This window comes from Chelonia mydas, chromosome 1 (assembly GCF_015237465.2).
Source record: "Chelonia mydas isolate rCheMyd1 chromosome 1, rCheMyd1.pri.v2, whole genome shotgun sequence".
Taxonomy (NCBI): Eukaryota; Metazoa; Chordata; order Testudines; family Cheloniidae; genus Chelonia; species Chelonia mydas.
Genome location: NC_057849.1, coordinates 256,654,699 through 256,677,526, shown reverse-complemented (window position 1 = coordinate 256,677,526; position 22,828 = coordinate 256,654,699). Strand labels below are relative to the sequence as shown.

The 22,828-nt window shown below is 46.7% G+C and overlaps 1 protein-coding gene across 2 annotated transcripts in view; it reads right to left on the bottom strand.

Annotated features, from left to right (window-relative positions):
• Positions 1-391: 391 nt before the first annotated feature.
• The window catches only part of GRAP2 (GRB2 related adaptor protein 2), a 44,704-nt gene continuing 22,267 nt past the window's right edge, over positions 392-22,828 (bottom strand). For both annotated transcript variants that reach the window (XM_027822606.3, XM_037882061.2), the window contains 6 exons: positions 19,988-20,079; positions 15,497-15,616; positions 14,090-14,258; positions 11,949-12,080; positions 10,269-10,388; positions 392-9,838 (listed from right to left, as the gene is read on the bottom strand). In XM_027822606.3, the coding sequence (XP_027678407.2) occupies positions 9,659-9,838; positions 10,269-10,388; positions 11,949-12,080; positions 14,090-14,258; positions 15,497-15,616; positions 19,988-20,079 (813 nt within the window). In that variant the 3' untranslated portion in view covers positions 392-9,658. The remainder of the gene's footprint in view (positions 9,839-10,268; positions 10,389-11,948; positions 12,081-14,089; positions 14,259-15,496; positions 15,617-19,987; positions 20,080-22,828) is intronic.

The following is a 22,828-nucleotide window of genomic DNA, read 5'->3' as shown; positions in this document are numbered from 1 at the left end:
TTGGGTGAGATAATCCCTTACGCAGAAAACACCCACATAGGAGACAGTAAGCTCCATTCTTCCCCCACAGTTTCCACCTCAGAATATGTAAATCAGCCCCCTAAATCTGAGAATCTCCTGAGATCTGTGCAGATTTTTCAGGAGACCCCCAGAGGCTTTGTGCAGCCACAAAGCTTCCTGGCCTTCCTAAATCACCAAGGCAACAAAGTTCTCAAATGAGTCATCCTCTCATGGGCTCTACCCCACCCCAGCTACTGTCCCTGAACAAACCACTTCTTCTTTCAGGGTGGGTAGCATAATGCTAACTAGGTCAGCACTGTATTATTACTGTCTGGAGTTCTTGGGGGTTTCTGGGAGTGGGGGATGCTGCTGCACGGTATCAGGTCTCCAAGTTCAGTATGCTTTATTTTTTTCATACAAAGTATAGATTGATGTCAGGGCCATGTTAGAGAATTCTGCCAAACCTGCAGCCTTAGGGTCCCCAGGTCATCCCACCACAGACATTCATTATTATTAATCATTTCTATTTTGGTGGTACCCAAAGGTTCCAGTCAAGACCGGGGCCCCGTTGTGCTAGGTGGTGTACAAATGCAAATGAAAGGACAATCTCTACCCCACAATCTAACAAACACAAAAACAGATAAAGCAGGGGTGGGCAAACTACAGCCCGCGGGACAGATCCAGCCTGCCAGCCATTTTAAGCTGGCCCTCAAGCTCCTGTTAGGGAGTGGGGTCTGGGCTTGCCCCGCTCTGGTGCTCCAGCTGGGGAGCAGGGTCGGGGGCTGCTCCACGCGGCTCCCGGAAGCTGCGGCATGGCCCCGCTCCGGCGCTCCAATGGGAGCTGCAGGGGTGGTGCCTGCAGACAGGGCAGCATGGAGAGCTGCTTGGCCGCGCCTCCAGGTAGGAGCTGGAGAAGGGACATGCTGCTGCTTTCAGAAGCTGCTTGAGGTAAGCGCCGCCTGGAGCCTGCACCCCTGAGCCTCTCCTCTGCTCCAGCTCTGATCCTCCTCCTGCCCTCCAAACTCCTTGATCCCAGCCCGGAGCACCCTCCTGCACCCCAAACCCCTCAGCCCCACCCCAGAGCCTGCATCCCTTCCTGCACCCCATCCCCCTGCCCCAGCCCTGATCCCCCTCTCACACCTTGAACTCTTAATTTCTGGCACCACTCCAGAGCCCTCACACACACCCCCCGCACCCCAATCCCAATTTTCTGAGCATTCATCATACAATTTCTATTCCCAGATGGGGCCCTCAGGCCAAAAGGTTTGTCCACCCCTGAGATAAAGGGTTGGGCCCAGGGATATAACAGAACCATCAATGAACATGGAGATGATTGGCACAGATTTGTTAGTTTCATCTGTGATTAATTAGGGAGAAAGGGGGGGAGGCAAGAGGAGGTAGAGTAAGAGAGCAGGGAAAGAAAGAGGGATAGTCACGCCCAGCCAGGGTCATCTGAAAGGGCTTTATAGATTTTGCAGCAAGGGTATCTTGGATGTGAAGGAGGACAGGGTAGTGGGTTTATATATTTTTTTGGGTGGGGAGGGGGAAGGAGTTTAAACTTGGCAACAGTTAGGCTGCTGGTGCACTGGTACCCCTACTTGTCACACTGACCAATATTGTCTCATCATTTCCTTGTGCTCCCCCATCTGCCTGTCTGTACCCAGCTGTCATTTCTTGTCTTATACTTTGCTTGTAAGTTTTTTGGGGCAGGACTGTCCTCTACTGCCCTTTCTGGGACCTGGTGTTGTAGGACTGGGAGGCCTCCAGCAGGGGGCCTCTGGGCTTAATACACCCCATCACAAGGTCCCTTCCAGGACTACGTTTCTATGATTCTATGACAAGGGCTCCTAGGTGCTACGATAATACAAATAATAAATGATAATAGTAAAAGAAAGCACAAAGGTGTTTGAGGGAGAAGCTAACCGGTTGGTGGTCACGCCTAGGTAGTTGCAGATGAAAGTCAACATTGTGCTAAGTTACTAGAGATATGAAGTAGGTCAGGCTATGTTGTGAAGGGCCTTAAAGCCCTTTTGTTTCATACAGTGGTGAAGGGGGAGCCAATGGAGGGACTCAGAGAGGGGGCTGATGTGGTCACAGTGATGATCCAGCGAGGCCTTGTCTACGCCAGGAAAACGCATCATATTGGAAAATATGTTCACACACACGTTTTAACTAACATGGTGTTCAATACAGTTGTGCTCTTATTGTGGACAAAGTCAGTTATGTTAAAAATGTGCCATAGTTAATTAATCATGGTTAACGTTTTTAAACATGGCTGATCCCTGTCTACACTAGGTGCTAAGGTGTGTTGACCATCGTATTATTTAAAATACGTGAGTTAACATGTTTTCTAATATGCTGCATTTTTCTAGTGCAGCCATGGCGGAAAAAGATTGATCTTGAGGGAGCAAAGATGCAGACGTCAAGGCTACTGAGGAGGCAGGAACAATAGTCCAGGCACGAGATGATGAGGGCCTAGATGAGAGTTTTGGTGGCCTGGACAGTTTTGCCTGAGTAATGACAGAGTAAAACACTCAGGATATGGCCCTTTTCAACACACATGCATAAGGCTCTTTAAATAAAAGTGTGTCATTGTCATTTCAAATAAGAGGAGTAAAGCACTACACATCCCCTTGGCCTCTTTACCTGAAGATCTGATCAAACTAGATGACGCCTTTATGGAACAATAGGCCAGATTCTCAGATGGTGTAAATCAGCATAGCACCGTGGACTTAACTGGAGCAACACCCGTTTACACCAGCTGAAGATCTGGCCCAATGTCCCTTCAGGACACAATGCCCACATGTTTCAAACCTGGTTGTGCCTATAGCTGGGCAGTTAAATTCACGGTTAGGCACCTACTTAAAAGGGGGCCTGGTGTGAGATGGCTTCATCTAGAGCTGTGGGTGCTCAGCACTTCAAAGAACTAGGCCACTTACCTTTCAATGCATTCCTCTAAGGGCAAATGCCAGCATGAGTATTTTGTGTTGATGAGGGATATTTAATATCGCACTAATAGGGCTGCAATTTGCAGATAGTTTCAAAAGTTTTTAAGGTCAGCAGGGACTATTATGCACATCTCAGCTGCCCTCTCGCAGAACAAAGGCTGTAGTAGAATGTCACCCGGTGTGGTTGAACTAGAGCACACCTTCCAGAAAGGCATCCAGCCTGGCTTTAATAATCCTAGCAGTGCAGAATCCACCACATTTCTTGGTAAGTTGTTCCAATGGTTATTTTCCTTCGCTGATAAAAAAAAAAAAGTGTGCCTTATTTCTCGTGTAGCTTCAACTTGGACAGCCCATGGCTGGGTCTTGATGGTGCTGTAACTGGAATCTTTTTTTTTTCTGTCCGAAACTCAGAGAGAGGGGTGTGATCCGCGCGAGTGTCCATCTTCTGCTTTATAAGTATTTCTGAAACGTCTTCACCCTCTGAAAATTGTGCATGTTCAAATGAGAGGCTGTAGCTGTAATTTTGGTCAGCTGATGTTAAAGATTTTAATGGGTTAGCACTGGTGGCTCCCAGACCTGATTGACACAAACGATAGCTGCACCCAGCTCAAAAGGAGCCACATCAACAGCAAGAGTTACTAATTTAGCTGGGTCACAGGACATCAAGAAATCTCTGGCTATTAATTAATTCTTCTGAAAACTTTTGGGCATGTTGAATTTACCTCCTAGGTAACATTCTTTGATAATAGCTTCTTCAGGAGATTTACCAGTGTGAACATGCTAGAAATAGTTCTTTTCCCTGGAGTAAATTACAGTACAAGAAATGACTGTAGCTCTTTCATATTTGTGTTTTACTGGACAAGTTCTCACCACAGCTTCCACTGCCGAGATGTTGGGTGGATTCTTTGTTTCAGCATTTACAACAAATTCAATATCATCAGTGAAGAGTTTATTAAGCAAAATCCTTGGACTTCTCAAATGTTATTCCTTAAGCATCCAAATGTTTTGAGCCATCCCTCAAATTCTGGTCGTGTTCTTCATTTGTCCTAGTCATTGTTACGTCATTGACATCGCGTTGCACTAGTAGACTTTGTTCATCAATGATAGGAAAACAGCTGGCACCAAAATGGCACCCTATGGTATACTGATATAAACAAGTGCAAAGTGGGTGTAAGAAGCAACCAGCAGCAGCACTTGATAGCCACTTTGCACTAGTGAAAATGACTGCACACGGTTTACACAGCAATGGAGAATTTGGCCTCAGGAGCCTATGCCAAAGTTATTTTATTTGTGTTTTTATGTAGTTTTCACGTACAAAATTGTTGAATTATGTTCTGCTTCTAATTCAACATTGCATAGCCTAATCAGTACTGCAATGTCTAAAAACATTAGCTCATGCTAAGGTTCATTTCCCATTCCATTACCATGGACTAGTTCTCACCATTTATAATTACTTGTAAATATTGGAGCAATGACAGTGTAGGCACTTTACAAGCAGAGAGGATGGCATGATCCCTACTCCAAAGAGCTTGCCTGAGTCAGACAACATTCACTACAGTATAGACATAGAAGATATACCAGCTGGACGACCTTTAGAGCAATCAGGCATGTGTCTATTTTTTTGTAGTCGTATTTGTCTTTGGCTTGTTCACTGAAGATCTTCTTAGAAGTGCTTCTTAAATAGGGCTTTGTACTTCAGTTATGAGTTCAGGATGTTCTTACTATTTGACATGTTTCAAATGTACAGCTAACTCATCTGTTCTGAACTACTTTCCTTCACAGAGCTGTCCTCACTTTCATTTGCAGGGTCAAATTCACAGTGGCCACGTCTTCATAGACTGTGGTGGAGTTGCACCTGCTTATGCCAGTGATGAGTTTGACTGTAGCCTCTAATTGTTAGATATTTTGATATCTTTTATTTTTGCTTTTAAGTTACTTTATTTGTTTTTTGCATACTTTTTTTTCTGGTTTCTCCTTTTCTGGGGCATCCCCTTTATTACTTGGGCTGTTCTTCCGTTTGCATTTCCAGCCAATGTCCTTAGCCTTCTGCCATTTGTGAAATTTTCCATTTTCATACGAGCACACGCTACGTCAGCTGAGTGGCTTTTGTTTGCACAATGAAAGCTTTGAATCGCTCTTCTGCACAGAGGTCAGGGCACATTTTTTACCCATTTGTCTGTTTCTCTTCAGGCCCATAGCTGATAACCAAGTCCACAACCTTTTCCTCCTGCCAGTTCTCCTTCTGCAAGTGACTTCTTTCATGCTTCATGTAAATTAACCCCCTTCACAATCCACGCGGGGGTAGGGTCTCAGACCCTGTCCGAGCCTGAACTTCTATGCCGCAATTAAACAGCCCCATACCCTCCGAGTACATTTCCCAGACCTGAAGAAGAGCTCTGTGCAAGCTCAAAAGCTTGTCTCTCTCACCAACAGAAGTTGGTCCAATAAAAGCTATTACCTCACCCCACCTTGTTTCTCTAATACCTTGGGACCAACACGGCTACACCACCACTGGATATTGGGGGGAAAAACGGGAGATCTGGTCACTTAGGCCCATGGTACACCTGTCAGAGGCTACATTTAGGAAGAGTTGGTCCTGGCATTCTGCACAGGTGTCCCTAGGGGCAATGGCAAGCACAGTCTCCCTGTCTGCCCTTTCTCTAGCAGCTGCCAGAATGTAACCCTCTATAGTCTGTTGTTTCTAATGCATGATATTGTGAGTGCATCTGCTATGTGTGTGTACAGACACACACGCACGCATGCAGTCTCTGTAACACAGAACACTGTGTTCTGGTTTTTGTGTTAAAGCTTTTCATGTATTGTGTTTACTCCTTCTTATTAACCACTGAGACATTGTAAATAAAATATGGATTTTCACCACACTGAGGATAAAAAGCTAGCTCAGCAATCAAAGTGAACCCAGCTGAGCTATGCTTAATAACTTGCACTTCTGTTATCCCTCCAAATGCAGTCCAGTTTCTTCAGTATCATTTGCTTAAAAAGTGGTCTTGCTTTTCCACGCACTCTCACTGCTCCTGTTCTTGTTTATAATCTGTTTTCTCCTATGCTGTCATTTTTGCCTGTGAAAAATACTAAACCAAATACTTAACTGGATTTTTCCCCCTCTTTCAGTTTCACAGTAGGATATCATCCAGACTGTATTCCTGGATTATTGGTTTATAAAATATTGACAAACACCAGGAATATGAGATTCTAAGACATGCATGTGCATAATCCCTTTGATTTCACTGCCTTGCATATTATTTCTTCAAACATCAATTTTAAAAAACACGTGGAGAGCTACCTCTTACTCAAGAAATCATCATTTGACACTGGAGTGCTTCCAATTTACCGCCCAGTATTAATTAATTAATTAATCTCTGTAAAGGGGCTTTAACTATGTAAAGCGCTATTTGAGTGCTAAGCACATGAGCCCCAACCTAATTTGTTTGAAACCACGTCTTCATTACCTACGCAGTCTTTAGGAGGCTGAGCAATGGGGAAAAAAATCTTCAGTTTAAATTTTAAAAAGAAATGTAAACACAACAATTAATTGAAAAATAATACAACACGGTGGGGATAAATCTGAGAGAGCCATTTCATCCTCTTCAGGCAGTTCCAAATCTGAAATTGCTTCTCTACTTTTGTTGGTCTTTGACTTTTTTTCTTTCATCTTCCTCTGCCTTGTTCTTCTCTCTTTCTTGATCTTAAACCTTCCCTCTTCCAAATCTCCTCCTTGTCTTAAAAAGAACCTTGGGAAGCTGTGGAGTCACTTAGGGTTAGCGTCTGACACCCTTCCATTGAACAGGATACCTCGCTCCATGAGCAGTCCCATTGATTTTCAAGGGGACTGCTCAAAGAGAAAGGAGTACTCTGCATAGGGGTGTCAGAATCTAGCCCATATAGAACCACCAGGGCCAAAGCCAGCCCAGATATAGCACAAGGTCATTGAGGAAAACGGAAATGCAACCATTTGTACCACAGCTGAATTTCACTCAACAGGATTTAGCATGTCCTTCTGTTTCCTGCAGTGTTGTTGTAGCCGTATCAGTCCCAGGATATTAGAGACACAAGGGAGTATCTTTTACTGGATTAAAGCTTGTCTCTCTAATCAACAAAAGTTGGTCCAATAAAAGATATTACCTGACCCACCTTGTCCCGCTGTTTCCTAAAACTCACGGTTCTAAATCTGGGGAACCAAATTCAGGGGCATCATTTCAGTAGGGGAGGGGGCAACTTTAAGTGGGGGGTCAAGGGACTGCTTAGTTCCCTTGAAGCTCTTGATAAAATGTAAAAATCCATAATTAGACTGTTCCCTTCAACAGAGGGGAGAGACCTCATTGTCCTTTTCCTGGAAAAGCTGACACAGAAGCAGAAGACATCAGCCCCCAATCCACTACTGGGCTGGAGCATTGCAGTGCAGCACAGGGGGGCTGGGACCAGTCGTGCCCTATAATCTGCAAGGTGTGGGGGAAATGTTGGCTTTGTTTCTGGAGGTGACTGGGCTCCTCTCAGCCACTGTACTCTGAGCCAGCCTTCTCACCACGCCCACAACAGAGGAGTCCTGCCTACATCCATTAAACTGAGCACTTTCCCCTTGTCACACGATCTGACATGGATCTTCTGTCTCATGTCTGCTTTATTGATCCCCTAGCAACCAATACTTCTGGCCACAAATTTGCCAGTCACAGCTTCTGGCCCCAAGTTCTGGGGCCCGTCAGTGACAATGGAGTGTGACAGCGGATGAGGTTGGAGCAGAGCTGCAGTCAGACAGGTGGGTCCCTGCGGCTGGGCTGCGTAGGTTGGGGAGTGAAGGCTGCAGGCTGCCCACGGGGCTCCAAACACCAAAGGTTTCAGAGAGCACAGCCGGTCTCTGGATTTGGTGTCTGAGTTGTTCACAAGGTAACTGCTCACACATTTCAACTCTCCCTCCTCCATCTCCCTACCCAACCTAAATGATGCCTCTGGCCAAATTCCTGTTAAGCTCTCAATACCTATTCCTGCCTCTGTAAGCAAGGTTCTTCTTTCTATTTAGATTTTTTAAACTGTACTTCATTTGTTGCCAGTCAGGTCTTGTTCCAGTTCCCTCAAGAATTCCAGAAAAGCTCCTTTTACTGCTCAAGAACAGCAAATGTCACACATCTTGTGACAATGGTATTTATGCCCTGTCATTGGATGGCATTCAGCCTGGCTCCCCTTTTCTTTTTTTCCTATTGGTTTTATCCTTTATCAAGTCCATTTTTACTGATGAGTCTCATTTGTGTTTTCTTTCTTGCCAAATAAACTGAAATCAGCACTTCCTTGCTGACTCCTGAGGTCTTAAACATTGTAGGGAACTATTTTATTCAGGCAGCTTGCTAAATTTCAACTTGCATGAGTAGCAATTACCCAGTGCTCTCGCTCAAGATTTTGATCATTTTAAATGTGTATTTACAATTCATTTATTTCACAATTGGTGATTTGTACACCTCTCTACTTTTTTAAAATCTCAAACTTGTTTCCAATGTGTTGGGCATTTACCTTGTTTAGTTCAAAGGAAACAGGTATAGAGAGGAGACTGTTCTTGGTTGCAACTTTATTTACTGTATTCCTACAAGCAGAGTAGTAGCCCTGCCTGGAATCTGGCATCAAAATAGTGCTAGCTAGAGATCGCTTCTGGCACTATAGTAATATTCATAACAAGAGACCAGAGATGGATACTCAGGAGAGATGAAAAAGAAGCTTGGCATGGGGAAGCTGGAGGCCATGAGAGGGGGTGGGTGAGAAATCAAGGATGTAAAATTGGGACAATTTCTAAAGGCAGCACAGTGCTACACAACCATATATGGTTGTCTTCTGCCTGCCCCGCAATGATCAAATACCTTTGCAGGAGAGTGTGTGTATGTATATTCGTGTGTGTGTGTTCACATAGACACAGAGGTGGATGATACATGTTACCAGCAACTCAAAGTTATAAAAACAGGGATTCCAGATTCCCAAAAATATAGAAGGAGGACTTTTAGGCAGCAACATACCACAAAAAAAATTCCAATTTAACAAAACTGTTGGTGACATCCACCATATTTCCAGCTGGTGACTATTGGTTTGGCTGAAAAGCCAGGCCCCCTTACAGGAATGTTTAGTGGAAATTGCAGGATATCTTGGAAGGCAGCTTGGACAGTGGACGGGAGTACATGTGGTATGGGCAGGAGTGCATGACGGCAGGTCTGTCAGAAGCTGCAAAGAACTTGGTTTTTCTCCCTCTCCACATATTGGTTCCACATTGGATTGCTCTATACAACAGTTTACAGGACCACATCCTTTCCTCTGCTAGATGGCATGTTGCAAGGTCCAAAAGGTGGTGCTCAGATGTTGGAGGAGGTGCGGCTGCCTACAAGCTGAAACCTGCCTTGCTTGAGGTGGGTTCCCATGTGACGTATCTAATTTAGCAAAGTCTGAGTTAGCAACATTTTGCCAAAATGATGGCAGTGCCAGCAGGATCCAACAAGACCTCATGGACAATCCAGGATTCTTGCTCCCTCTAACACTGGCATGTAAAAGGAGAGAAAAACTCCAGCGGTCCCTTTAATATTAACTAATCAATGGATCAACTGCCAATAAATTATTATTGTAATAAAAACACTGTATGTTGCGGCTGCATGGAAGATGCTCTCTCTGCCCCCGACACGCCAGAGCAGCTCCATCCCAACCCATCTTGGAATGCTGCAGAATCACCGGGTCACTGGTGTAACATAGTTGGAAGGGAAGAGACCCAATTTGCCACGCAGGCGCCCTTTCCACCAACAGGGGTTAGAGTTGTCCAGGACTTCTACGAGGTCTCCACTGCGGAATCCTAGCTCATCGCACTCCAATGCCTCAAAGTCATACAGGGCTTGGACCCATAGTGTTTGCTGAGGAGGAGGAGACAGGAGAAGTCAGACACAATTCTTATGACTCTCCCCCACAACACGAACCAAAAAGAGCAAGAAATGCAACACTGGGATATGAAACCATGATACCAGTATGGAATTCAATGGAAGAGCCATCAGGACCCCAAGAGATACCTGAGGGTTGGTTCAAGTTATCAGGAACCCCCAGTATCCCTCTCAATATATTCACTCCCCAAAGTAGAACTCAAGTGGCTGGGGCATACAGGAATGGAGCACATGCTACGGAAACACCTCCTAAAGTGACAGGGATGTGCAACATCACATCAGGTATAATACATGGTTCCTCCTCCTGACCTCTTCCAGAGAACAGTAAACCTCCTAGTCTCTATGGTTGTTTCCTTGAGAGAAGGGATCAGGTAGAGGACAGGGGCATATAGTGCAAACCACCTACCTGTGATTGTTGAAATGATGATTCTGTTTGTCTCCGGTACATGGATGCTGCACTCCCTTCTCCATGGTCTCTGAGGCGATGAAGCCCATCCTTCCTGTCCAGGCTCCCACCTCCTCTGTCCTAGAAAGTGAGGTGCAAGAGAAGAGCCATTATTATACTCAGATTTGCAACTGGAATGGGGGGAGGGTACCAGGGTTTCAGGATCCAGGCAGTGCATATGTCACCTAATGCCTCCAAGTAATTTTCTTGTCTCCATTTATTAGGTCTTTGTTTCCCAGGTGTTCATTGGGCTGCAAGCAACACACCTAACAGGAAAGGACTCCTTAGTCTGTGCCCTTTGGATCAAGAATCTCAAGCTGGGTAGTTGGGTATAGCTTCCCAATTTCCTTTCTCAGTACCTAGCATTTCAAATGGCCCTTTGGTCATGCCTGCACCTTAGTCAGCCTAAAAGGTCAGTGTGACTGGATCCCACTTTGCATGTCAATTGTCCCTGACAAGTGTCAGAGTGAGTCAAGTGTCAGAGTGAGTCAAACTCAATCTGGCTTTAGAGACACAGGATTCTCTCTCTCTTTTTGGGGGGGGGGTGGGGGGGTGGGCGGGGGGGTATACTTTTCTCTTACAAGTATTTCTGCTCTGTATCAAATATGACTCAATGACAGATTTGTCACAAAGGGCCCAGGCTCCAATCTTGTGACAAGCTGTATTAGTCTACCAACAGTCCACCTTCCTATATGACGTTGCTCCTGAATGATGGGATATAGAACTGGCCATTTCCAGAGTGTCCTTGGCTCTTCTCTATTGGGACTCTCTTGCCTACAAGGCTTGGTTTTGGAGCTCTTCCCCTAGCTGGACCAGTCTTCTCCTCAGATGAGGCCAATACTGTTGCAGCATCTCCTGCTACAGACAGGAGCCAGTCCCTTCTCCCCATAATAGCCATTTCCCACCCAAATCAATATGGAACAATTGTAGAGGCAGCACCATGCACTGTTCTTTCCTCCCATCCTCACGATACGAGCATTTTTTGCATGCACCATCACCATCTCTGCCAAGCCCCAGGACTGAAGGATCACACACCAGGAGTTCCCAGCAGAGAAAGAGAGAACCCAGGACTCACATCTGGAACATGCTCAAAGAAACCAAACTCTCCCAATGGTAATCAACTGATTTCCCATTCCCAACGTGCACCATGGTGCCGAATCTTATCACCACAACACAGCAAAAGAAATGGGCTGCACAGCTGGGCTTGTCCTACAGACTTCAGAGGCATTCCTAGATAGGTGTGTGGGTAAGTGTTGGTCTGTGCTCCCAATATGACTTTCAGTTTTGTCCCAAGCTGAACATTTTGCCATACTTGGCCATTCTTGCACGACTGGGTTTGCTGTTCCCAGCTCTCCAGTTAGAGTGTCACTTGCCTGTTGAGTTAGGATTTTTGCAGGTCCATCCCATAAACCCTGATATTCAGAGGACAAAATAGAAGTTCACATATTTATTTCAGTCCACCAGATGTCACCATGCTGACACCGTACATTGATGCTACATCGCAATGTGAAGAAACAGTCATGAAGCAGTCATGGCGATGCACTTAAACAATTAGGTAAACAGCCCAGCTCCTAGTGAGCAGAGACCAGCATGTTCTGCAGCCCAGGCTCATCCCAGCTAACCCCTCTTTCCCAGTGATACCTGTTGCTGCTGCTGCAGGGGTGGTGAGGGATCTGCATATCTCTTGGACATTAATGCTCGGATTTCTCCAGCTGCTCCACTCAGGCGGAGTCCTTCCTGCGCCCCCCTTTCCAGGCTCCCACCACGCCTCTCCTGGGGGAGGAGAGTGATAAACGTTGGGCCAGGTCTGCTTCCCACAATGCCCTTCCTGGTATCCTGGCAATCAGTAACCCGTCCCTTTCCCTCCCCAGATCTCTGTCTTCCCACTGCTCTCCCTATCCCTAGAGCCTATGCAAAGGAGGACTCCTGCTCCTCTGTACAAATTGACAAATCTGGGACCCTGGATTTTGTCTCTTCACCACAGCCACTCCCCCTCAGAAGTGCAAGTGGGGATTTGGGGCTCTGAGCCCAAATACATGGATGGGTTTGGAGCCTGCATTTGTCCCCTCACTACACATACAAGGTGAGTTGGGCCCCAATGTTCCCTCCAGTAAACAATCATATGTGGCTGTGGCCCCACCTCCCACTTTACAGAAAGAGAAGAACATGTCTGGGGCCTATTTACCCACTGTAAATAAGTGTGGTTGTGAGGCCTTGTGTTTGGTTAACTGCCCAGACCCAGACTTTCGAGGGCTCAGCACCCACAATGAAGCCAGATTTTCGGTAGAGCTCAGCATCCAACATGCACCTGAAGGGCTGAGCTCTTTTGAAAACTCTGGCCTCAGACTTAATTTGTCTCTGCACCTGGCTCTACTTATTAATTATTATCATCATTGCTATAGTGCCTATGAGCCCTAGTCGTGGCCCAAGACCCCATGGTGATAGGCGCTGTCCAAACCCTCATCACCATAGCAAAGGAGTGGAGCATTGGCTGCAACCTCCCCTCCCCTACTCTTTCGTTTACCTGTCTACATCTTGGCACAAATATCGTCCCCCTTCCTCCCTCTCCCTGCTCTGAGCCACCTTCAACAGGTTGTTATACGAATACAATATCTCCTGCCTTGTGCAGACTATCCTCTGCTGTCAGCTCTCTCTCCTATATGTGGCCTCCCTTACAGCTAGGTAATGCTTTTTAAAAAAGCCGGATAAGTAGTCTAAAAGGAGTCAACAACACAGAACCCTTTATCAGATTGAAAAATGAACCCTATCGCCCTTTTGGAGCTGAAAAGAATGTCCCACATGCAGCTGATAAAACTTTATTGCCACAATGAACACGTCATGTATTTTCTGGCTTGTCTCTAACCACACATCCTGGTAATTTAATACCAGAGTCCGTTTCCTGGTTAAGCAGTGCTTCAGTTACTGTAGTTACCATGTGTTTTCTCTCTCTCTCTCTCAGCATTGTGTGTGCAATGGCTGGCAGCCTGTGCTGCATCGTTCCATCATTTTCCAGGCATAGAACCAAATGGGCAGTTGATGGACAGGGATTTCCCTGCTTCTACAAACATCTTTTGCTGCTTCTTCCTTGAACTCACAAACTGTGCTCACATCTCTGGAATTCTGGGACAACTTTATGCCCCTTTTTTGCCACCCCTTCTACATCCTGTCCCCAGTTCCTCCACAATAGCCTGCTATGTTCTGTAACTAATAAGAGATAAGCAATTCCTCAATGCAGCCAAACTTTCAGCTATAACAGTGGCAGCACCCAGAGTCCATTCAAGGAGGGAAAGAAACCAAATTCAGTGTTTTCTCTCAATTCTGCCAATAAACTCAGTCTGCCCTGTGTTCCCCTTCCTGTTCTATCCCTGAGCCCCTAAACCCATCAGTGTTCCTGCAGCTATTCTGTACCACCCCTTCTTAAAGTTAGGCCTGGCTCCCCTTCTCCATGCCGATGCACCTCAATCCTGACCTGCAGCATGCCCTGCAGTTCCAGTCCTTGGGCCCCTACACTGCTCTGGCAAAGCCTCTCAGTCCTGATTTGCAGCATTCCCTGCTGCAGTCTTCAGCTTGTCATAAATGGAGACAGTGAATCACACTAAGTTACATAATGTGCTTATGATGCAATCAATCAAAAATCTAGGCTGGGAGGCCCTTCAGTCTAGAGACCTGACTGGGATTCCACTGAAGGTCTCCAGAGGCAACATTCTAGCACTAAATTCATCCCATGGGGTGGCTTTCTCCTCTTGGGGTTTTCAGGGATGATTTGAGAACCCTGGGTATACCTTCTCTTCTTGGCTCCCATCTCTCAGGAAGATCAGCTTCTGCCTGGAGATAGAGGAGGTCTTATAGTACTCCACCAATTTGTTTAGTGACTGGAATTTCTCTGTCCACAAGTAGTAGTTGCCCTTTGTATCCCTCATCACCCTGAAGTGCTGGACATCATCCTCATGCCTGTGATCAAGGGGAGAAATGAACATCAGATGATAACAATTTTACTTTTCTCTAATACCTTTAATCCAAAAGCCCTTTGCAGACTCTGGATCAAATTTGGACTTGTGGAAACTGAAATCAATGGCATTGCACCTGGATACACTGGATCTCAAAGTAACCCTGTATGTAAAGGAATCACTCACCAACCAGAAAAATGCAGCTGCCTTGAGGATGCATGGCCAAATGGTAGACTCAGTACAGGGCACTGGGGCTCAGACCTTTATTTTCAAAATAAGAGTCATGGGATCTTTTATGACCACAAATGGTTAGAAGCTTCATTCTGCATCTTATTTAAAAGAGGGTAAGGCAGCAGCCCGGTGCCCATTAACAAGTGGACCTGCATTGACTCTAAGCAAAGAGCGCCACCAGATTATAGCCTTACCTGAGGTATTTTTCCTCAGGTTAATCCCTAGACAAGATGGGGCGAAGGACTGAGATTTACTCCTTCATACTTGTTGCATAACGTCCACCAGCGCCCAGTGGAACAATGGATTCCCGCTGAAGAAACCATCTGCAGTCCCAGTGCCATGCAGGGCCATGCTGGGTTCACGCAAGAGGGGGCAGTGTTGGGTTTGAAACAAAGGCTGAGAATGGCTGGACTAGAATATGTGGCTGAAAAGGGAAACAAGCATAGGGAGTAAGAGGCCCAGGGGGCTGGGAAATGGAGTCTTTTTGATTTATTAGTCAATGTTCATACAGCATTTCAGAATTCAACGTGCTACATAAATGCTAAGGATGTTTATTATCATAATTGTTAAGCTGCTGGTTCCTGTGCAATTTGGTCAACAGCGATTGAAAATCATTCCCGTCTGGTGGCTGCTCAGTGGCCTATGTGAAATAAATTAATGGTGTAAGTCACCTCCCTAATGGATTTTAAACAGCATTCTTGGCCAGTAACTAAAGCCATTATGCAAAAAAACATACCTGAAAGGCACACGTTTTGCATGGTGGGAGATGGCCCACAGAATGTGCTCTGTTCTGCTTCCAAAGGAGCAGGACAGCTGAGGTTGTGATTTTGGGATGGGGTATTTGCTGTGTCACTTTAATGGAAAAAGAAACATTTGAGAAGCAGATGCCTCATTTGTTCCCATTGACTGGCACCACGCAAGCTTCCCAAGGTACTGCCATCCTGTCAAGGGGAGGCTAGGGACAGCAGCATTAACCAGAAACAGCAGGAAGATAGTGTAAGTAGCAGGTACCTGACAGAGATGGAGAAGTCACCAGGGGAGTTCTGGCTGGCTCGGATGATGAAAGAGCCAACTTCCTTGCTCATGAGTAAGTCCTCTGCCTCATGGCGGGATATCCCTTCATTAAACCAGCTGTCATGGGGAATAAATCACATACACGTGAATAAGGAAATGGGTTAGGGAAAAAGAAGGGAAGAGGTGAGAGGAGGGTTGGGAATCAGCAGAGGTGGGAAAGGCACTAGAGGGTTCGGTAGGATTGTCTCCTGCTAACAGTCCATGTACTCAAAGTATGGGGTATAGAAACAGAGATGGAGGAAATGGCCCTTTATGAAGACCACTTTCCTTCCCCCATCCCCTTTCCAGTGTCCAGCCTGAACAGCTTTCAAAATGTGGAGCTGCTGCTGCTCAGAAAAGGACCAAAGTGGAAATGTTTCAGCCCCGCCATTGCATACTCTGTGTGGGTGAGAGGGAAAGGTTAGTGAGACATAATTCCTCTGTGAGGGGCATAATGAAACGGGCTGATTCCACTGCTCCAAGTGTGCCAGGGAAAAGCTGCTAGCGTAACACCCTGTGGCACAGGCACCTCAGCAAACCCCGTAGGAAGGAGAGAACATTGGCGCCAAAAATACAGGCCTGGGTTCGCTTGTTGAGCTAACAGAGCAAGTCCCCCAGCTCAGCCAGTAGGTGGAATTCACACAGAATGACACGTATACAGTACCACCAACTTTGGGGATTTTTTCCACCCGTGACATAATTTTGTCTGGGGCTGGAGGAGCTAGTCTAGCAATGACCTTGCATGAATTTAATCCCTCCAACTGGCTGCCTGCCCCACTTGCCTGCCTCCGGGTACTGAGCAAGCAATCAAAGCTACTACAGGAAGAGCCACCTCATCCCCCATAGCAATATGAAGCCATTCTCACAGGAGAGGAGGGGAGAAGAGGGAACAGAAGCCCCCCAGCAGTTCCAGATGGTGCGATCCTTCCTCTTCTCAGCCCTCCTATAAGCAACTGGCACGGATAGTGCTGTTCTCTGCTCCACCTCCCCCCAATCCTCCCCTGCTATAGCCAGCCTGGTAACAGTGGGAAAGGGCAGAGGGGCGCAACAACCCCGCAGCAGACCCCCAGACCTGGGAGAAGGGGGTGAAGAACACCAGGAGGAGAAGAAGTGAGGCTGGGGGGCTGAACTAACAGGGTGTGGGTCTGGAGGGGCTGAACAGAGGGGATCTGAATTGATGGGCGTGGAAGATAAACTGGTGGGGGGGCACAACTGATGAGGGTGGGGGGCAGAAATTGCTGGGCAGTGGATGGGCAGATATGGAAGTAGAGCTCCTGCAGCAGGGGCCAAAATCACCTTATCTAATCCATTTGGGAGCATGGGCAACATTAATTGTCACACACACCTGGGGGATGGGCCGGGGGATCTGACTTGTGATTTTTCTCTTGAGACTGGCAGTACTGCAGGTCTTCTAAATTCCATCCAACAGGGGGCAGTGGCAGACAGGCATTCCCAGGGAGAACAATCCCTCCAGTACCTACAGGCAGGGGCGGCTCTACCAATTTTGCCGCCCCAAGCAGTCGCCGCTGAATCGCTGCCGCCGCAGCAACAGTGGAGCTGCCGCCGAACGGCCCACCGCGCCTGGAAGAGCAGCGGAGCTGCCGTCCAAAAGCCGTGGCGGCGGGAAGAGCGGTGGAGCTGCCGCCGAATTGCCGCTGCGGGACACAGACTGCCGCCCCATTCTGAATGCTGCCCCAAGCACCTGCTTGCAAAGCTGGTGCCTGGAGCCGGCCCTGCCTACAGGACCAGCTCTTCTAACATCTGCCCCAGGGTAATAATATGCAAATAATAATAATAATAATAATAAAAAGTCTTAGTTGGCAATATCCTTGGCAGTGTGGGGAAAAGCCCCCACCATCTTCTCTCCCTGCACTGCTGCTGCAGCACTTTGGAAGAAGGAGGGGCCTGTAGCTTCAGGGAGGATTTCTGTGAATCTAAAGAGAAGGATTGTAAATCCGTTGCACAGTGTATTTAGCATGTCAGGGCTAGTGCATTTTGCTATGCATTAGATTCACGGAAAATCCTTCCTCAAACTGCGTCCTCTCCATCCTGCTCCTCTTGAACTTGCTGCAGCATTACAGTGGAGAGCAATGTGGGAAAGACCTCTCTCTTAGTGCTCTAGAGCCTGGGGTCTGCTGTGCAGGCAGGGGACTTCAAAGGAGCAGGAAGAGTTGACAAGGCGGGGATGACATGTGCCTGGTCTATCATCACTGACAATCAAGGTTAGACAATAGACATTGCTTCTCATGTAGCATCAGACTGGCCTCTAGTGGATAGAATGAAACTCACATGTACGGAGGGTGATGGGGGGCTGGGTATTAATGATAGGGATTAGAGGGCGGGCTTTTACCTTTCTATACCCTGTTTAGAGAGAGAAAGCCCCACGTCTTCCTCTTCTACCTGGCCTTTTCACTGTCAAGACCCTCTAACATTAACTCCTCTCCTTCTGTCCAAGGACAGCAAGATGTAGCTCCTACCACATCCTAGCAACAGTAACAAGGGAATCACTTGAGAGTGACAAGAGTTTTGGGGCTGTCAGGACTAAAATAGCAGGGGGTGCTGCAGGGCAGGACTAAGGTGCATTGACAGGCTGGCGTGTGGAGTTTTGCCACAGCCCGTGTCTGCCTTAAACTGTACCATGCTCTAAGAAAGCATGAGAGAGGAAGCGGTGACCAAACACACACACACACAGGCTATCTCAATACTTATGGCAGCATGGAGCGTACAGGCACTACATGCGTAGCTGCATGCCACATGAAAAGCAATCTGCACCACACTTGTCACTGCAGTGTGTAGGTGCACACTGCAGTGAAAGGCTCCAGCAAGGGGGAAGGCAACAGGGACTGGGTGACTGGGCAACAAAACGGCAGATGAAATTCAATGTTGATAAATGCAAAGTAATGCACATTGGAAAACATAATCCCAACTATCCATACAAAATGATGGATCTAAATTAGCTGTTACCACTCAAAAAAAAAAGATCTTGGAGTCATTGTGGCTAGTTCTCTGAAAACATCCACTCAGTGTGCAGCGGCAGACAAAAAGGCGAACAGAATGTTAGGAACTATTAGGAAAAGGATAGATAACAAGACAGAAAATATCATATTGCCTCTATATAAATCCATGGTACACCCTCACCTTGACTATTGCATGCATTTCTGGTTGCTCCATCTCAAAAAAGATATATTGGAATTGGAAAAGGTACAGAGAAGGGCAACACAAATAATTAAGGGTATGGAACAGTTTCCATATAAGGAGAGATTAAAAAGACATGACTTCTCAGCTTGGAAAAGAGACTGCTAAGGGGGGATATGACAGAGATCTATGAAATCTTGACTGGTGAGGAGAAAGTGAATGAGGAAATGTTGTTTACTCCTTCACATAATACAAAAACTAGGGGTTATCCATTGAAATTAATAGGCATCAGGTTTAAAAAAACCAAACAGAAGTACTTCTTCACAGAACGCACAGTCAGTCTGTGGAACTCTTTGTCATGGGATGTTGTGAAGGCCAAGACTATAGCAGGGTTCAAAAAAGAACTGGATAAGTTCATGGAGGATAGGTCCATCAATGGCTTTAGCCAGGATGGGCAAGGATGCAACACCATTCTCTGAGTGTCCCTAGCCTCTGTTTGCCAGAAGCTGGGAGTGGACGACAGGGCATGAATCACTCGATGATTGCCTGTTCTGTTCCTTCCCTCTGAAGCACCTGGCATTGGCCACTGTTGGAAGATAGGACCGTGGGCTAAATGGATCATTGGTCTGACCCAATATGACCGTTCTTACGTCCTATGGGAAAGGCTCCAGCAGGGGGGAGGCAACAGGACACTACACTGCTAAAAACCAGCAGTGTAGATATGGGAGGCACTGCTTGGGCGTGTAGAGATAGGGTTACCATACGTCCAGGTTTTCCCAGATAGGACCCTCTTTTTTCTCCTCCGATCTCTGCCCGGGCAGATTTTTGAAATCCGAACAAATGTCCATGATTTTGAGCTAGGCAGCCAGAGAGCAGCAGCTGCTGGATGGGTGCCCAGCTCTGAAGGCAGTGCCGCTGCCAGCAGCAGTGCAGACACGAGGGTGGCATGGCACGGTATTGCCACCCTTACTTCTGTGCTGCTGCTGGTGATGGTGCTGCCTGCAGAGCAGGGTGGCTGGAGAGCGGTGGCTGCTGTACCCCACGCTGGATCCTGGCAGTATCCACTATCTGGGGACTTGAAATATGGCAACCCTATGTAGAGAGCCCATGTAGGGTATACACCCTGGAGGTTCAGGCGTGTAGAGCACTCTCCTCTCCTCACCAAAGTCATGCCTCACCTTCTGCACTGCTTTTTATCCCTGTTCTAGCTGGGTGTGCAGTGTCTGTACACGCTATCGTAAGTGTAGACGTACACACACAACAAAACTCCCTGAAATTTTCAAGGGAAATGCACCTGACCCCTATTGTACTTACATGGGAATGTGAATATCTATGAAGTTCTTGGGGACAAATCCTTCGTGACTTCTCAGCTCAGCCCTGTACCACTCTTCCTGGGAGCTTAAAATCTGCAGCAGAGAGACAGAATGAATGAATGAACGAATCTCCTTGGGAGAGGCAAGGTAACCAGTAGGAGAAGTTACTGGAAAAAGAAAGAAAGAGTTTGGAATTATTTGGAAGGATAAAAGTAGACTAGATTGGGTTTGCTGGCGCTGGGAGCCCTGGAATCCCATGGCACCCCCATTTTCTTCCCTCCCACATACACACACTGCAGCAGGGCTGGTAGATGAAGGCCAGTTCAGTGCAAATAAAGTAATGAGGAAGATATGGAGGAATTAGAGGGACTGCTTGTTAGTTTTATCTGTATTCCTGGATAAATGTCCAGGAGGCTGGGAGATGTACACTGCACAGCTCTAATGCCTTCGTGATGGAGGAGTTTGCTCTGAAGGACTTAGTGGGGGTTTAAGGAGTTCTTTGTGTTGTTTTTAATTGTTTGCCCTGGAGTGTCCCAATTTGACAAGAGATGAAAAAGCTCTGAAAAATTCTTCTACATTGGAATGTGTGTGATTGTGATTGAGTGTGTGTTATTGGGTATCATTGCATGTGTTAGAATTAGGGGGCTGAAGCTTCAGCTGTGCAGAGCTCACACCAGGGCAGTTGAAGGGAGGAGGCAAAGGTGGTTCAAAGCCAGTTTTCTGCCGTTTTAGATTTTGGGGGTTCCAGGGGGCCAGCCTGTGTAATGCAAATTGGAGCAGCCTCATGGTTATGCCTAATATCGCTAGTAAGGTCATTCCACTGGTCAAGGATTGCTGGACTGCATTATGCTCTGCCTCCACCCCATTGTGCCCCAACATGGCCCGAAGACGGAGGTGAGGGAACAGGTGGCATATAGCTACCTGTGTTGCCAGCGGCTATGATTTTATTGCAAGCTTTGTGGTATATGGTGTTTTTCTTAAAATTCCAGCTCCTGGAGGCAAGTGAATACATGAGAATCTCAGCTTTCATTTTTTTTAAAAGAAGTTTCTAGCCCTTATGGTTGTAGAAAAAAGCTTGAAGTATGACCCCTAGGGGCTCAGGAAACAGAAAGCAAAAAAAAAAAGTTCCCAAAATACGTAATTAAAAAAAATGGTTAAGCCATGTTTTTAAACATTTGGGGTTGACAATACTGAGCCCTCTGGGACTCATTCTCCACTGCCTTGCCCCTTGTGTAGTCCTTACACCCGTGCACAGGGAGGGAATGGGCAGCTGAGGATTTCTGAATGGGTAGCTGAGGATTCCCTGGCTTATTGCCAGTTGATTCCCCCATACAGTGGGCCTGATTTAAGGTCCCTTTGTGCTGCTCCAACCAAACCAAATGGGATAAAACTCTTTTCTCCTCTATGGCTCAACACCTACACAGGGTATAACTGCATATCAGCAACCCCTTCTCCCCTCCTGCCTGGAGACTGCTCTGCTAGCAGCTAGATTTCCGGCGCAATCCACCTGCAAGCTCTTGGTGCGCAGAGGGCAGGCCCCTCTGTGTCAGTCTCTCACAGCAGGGGTGGTGGGGAGGTGGATTTCCTCCTGTCGCTGCTGGTTCAGGGCCTCACACTTCCTGTTCATCTAATCTCCACATCAATACTGTTTACCTTATCTCCTTTGCCAATCAGTTAAGATAAACCCCAGCAGGTTGCACAGGCAGGGTAGGGAGGACAGCTGGGGGTATGTGCCTGCATGCGTGCGTGTGTGTGATGTTACACACTTCGATTTGTCATATCTTTGACTCTTGGCTGCTAGGGAGTTGCGCCGCCACAAAGAGAAAGAGAGATAATGAGAGGACAATCTCTGGCTTTCTATTTGTGAATGCCCAGTGAAAATAAACGAATAGAGAGATACAATCAACACAGTGCAGAGGTAGGGGCATGGGGATGGAGTTTGAGCTGAGGAAGCATCAGGAGAGCTGTGTAGGGCAAGTGCTCAACCATCCTAAAGGGGAGAAGGGGGATTTGTCCATAGCACCTCTCATGTCACTCTGGAAAGATCCCCCTCTTTTTGACCTTGGTGGGTTTTGGATGGAGCCACATTTGCCCTAAGTCCCAAGAACAGATGGGAGGGAGGGTAAAGTGAGAAATGGGGGTCTGGACCTAAGGAAAGCTAAGAGGGGAGAATTCATAGATTATAATTAATTGGAATAGCAGGGGGTGCTGCAGGCCAAGACAGAGGTGCCCTGGCCCACACTACTCAAAAATGCTCCTTTTGGCCAATTAAGGGGTATAGTCAGTGAGAGCCAATGTGAGTCATGTTCAGGCAGCTTCAGCTGTAGCAGAGTGACTAGGATGCATGGTGTTGTAGATTGAGGACTGGGTAAAAAATATTATGTGGGGTTGTGTGGATTCATCCTCATTGCTAATAACAAGAACAATTCTACCAGAACAAAGATTAAATAGACTGCGTTTTACATACTATATGTCTGACATTTCTTCCCACTCCCGCTCTAGCCTTCCTCTGCTTCTTCATTTCTGAAGGGGGTGTTGTGTAATATACTAGCTCAGGGGTTCTCAACATTTTTCATATAATTTCTGTATGAAAAAGTCTTGTGGATACTTCCCCTCCCATTAGCAATTATATAACATCCCTGTGGCAGCTACAGTAATTCCTTACAGGGAAAAGTAATATCAGGAAATTCACTTAGTGTACTTTAGCCCAGTGCTTCTCAAGCTATCTGATGTGTGGGACCAGCAATTTTTTCCCCCAATGGCTCACGGACTGGCACCGGTCCGCGGACCACCACTTTGAGTAGAATTGCTTTAGCCATCTTTTATGGCAATGTAACAGCTG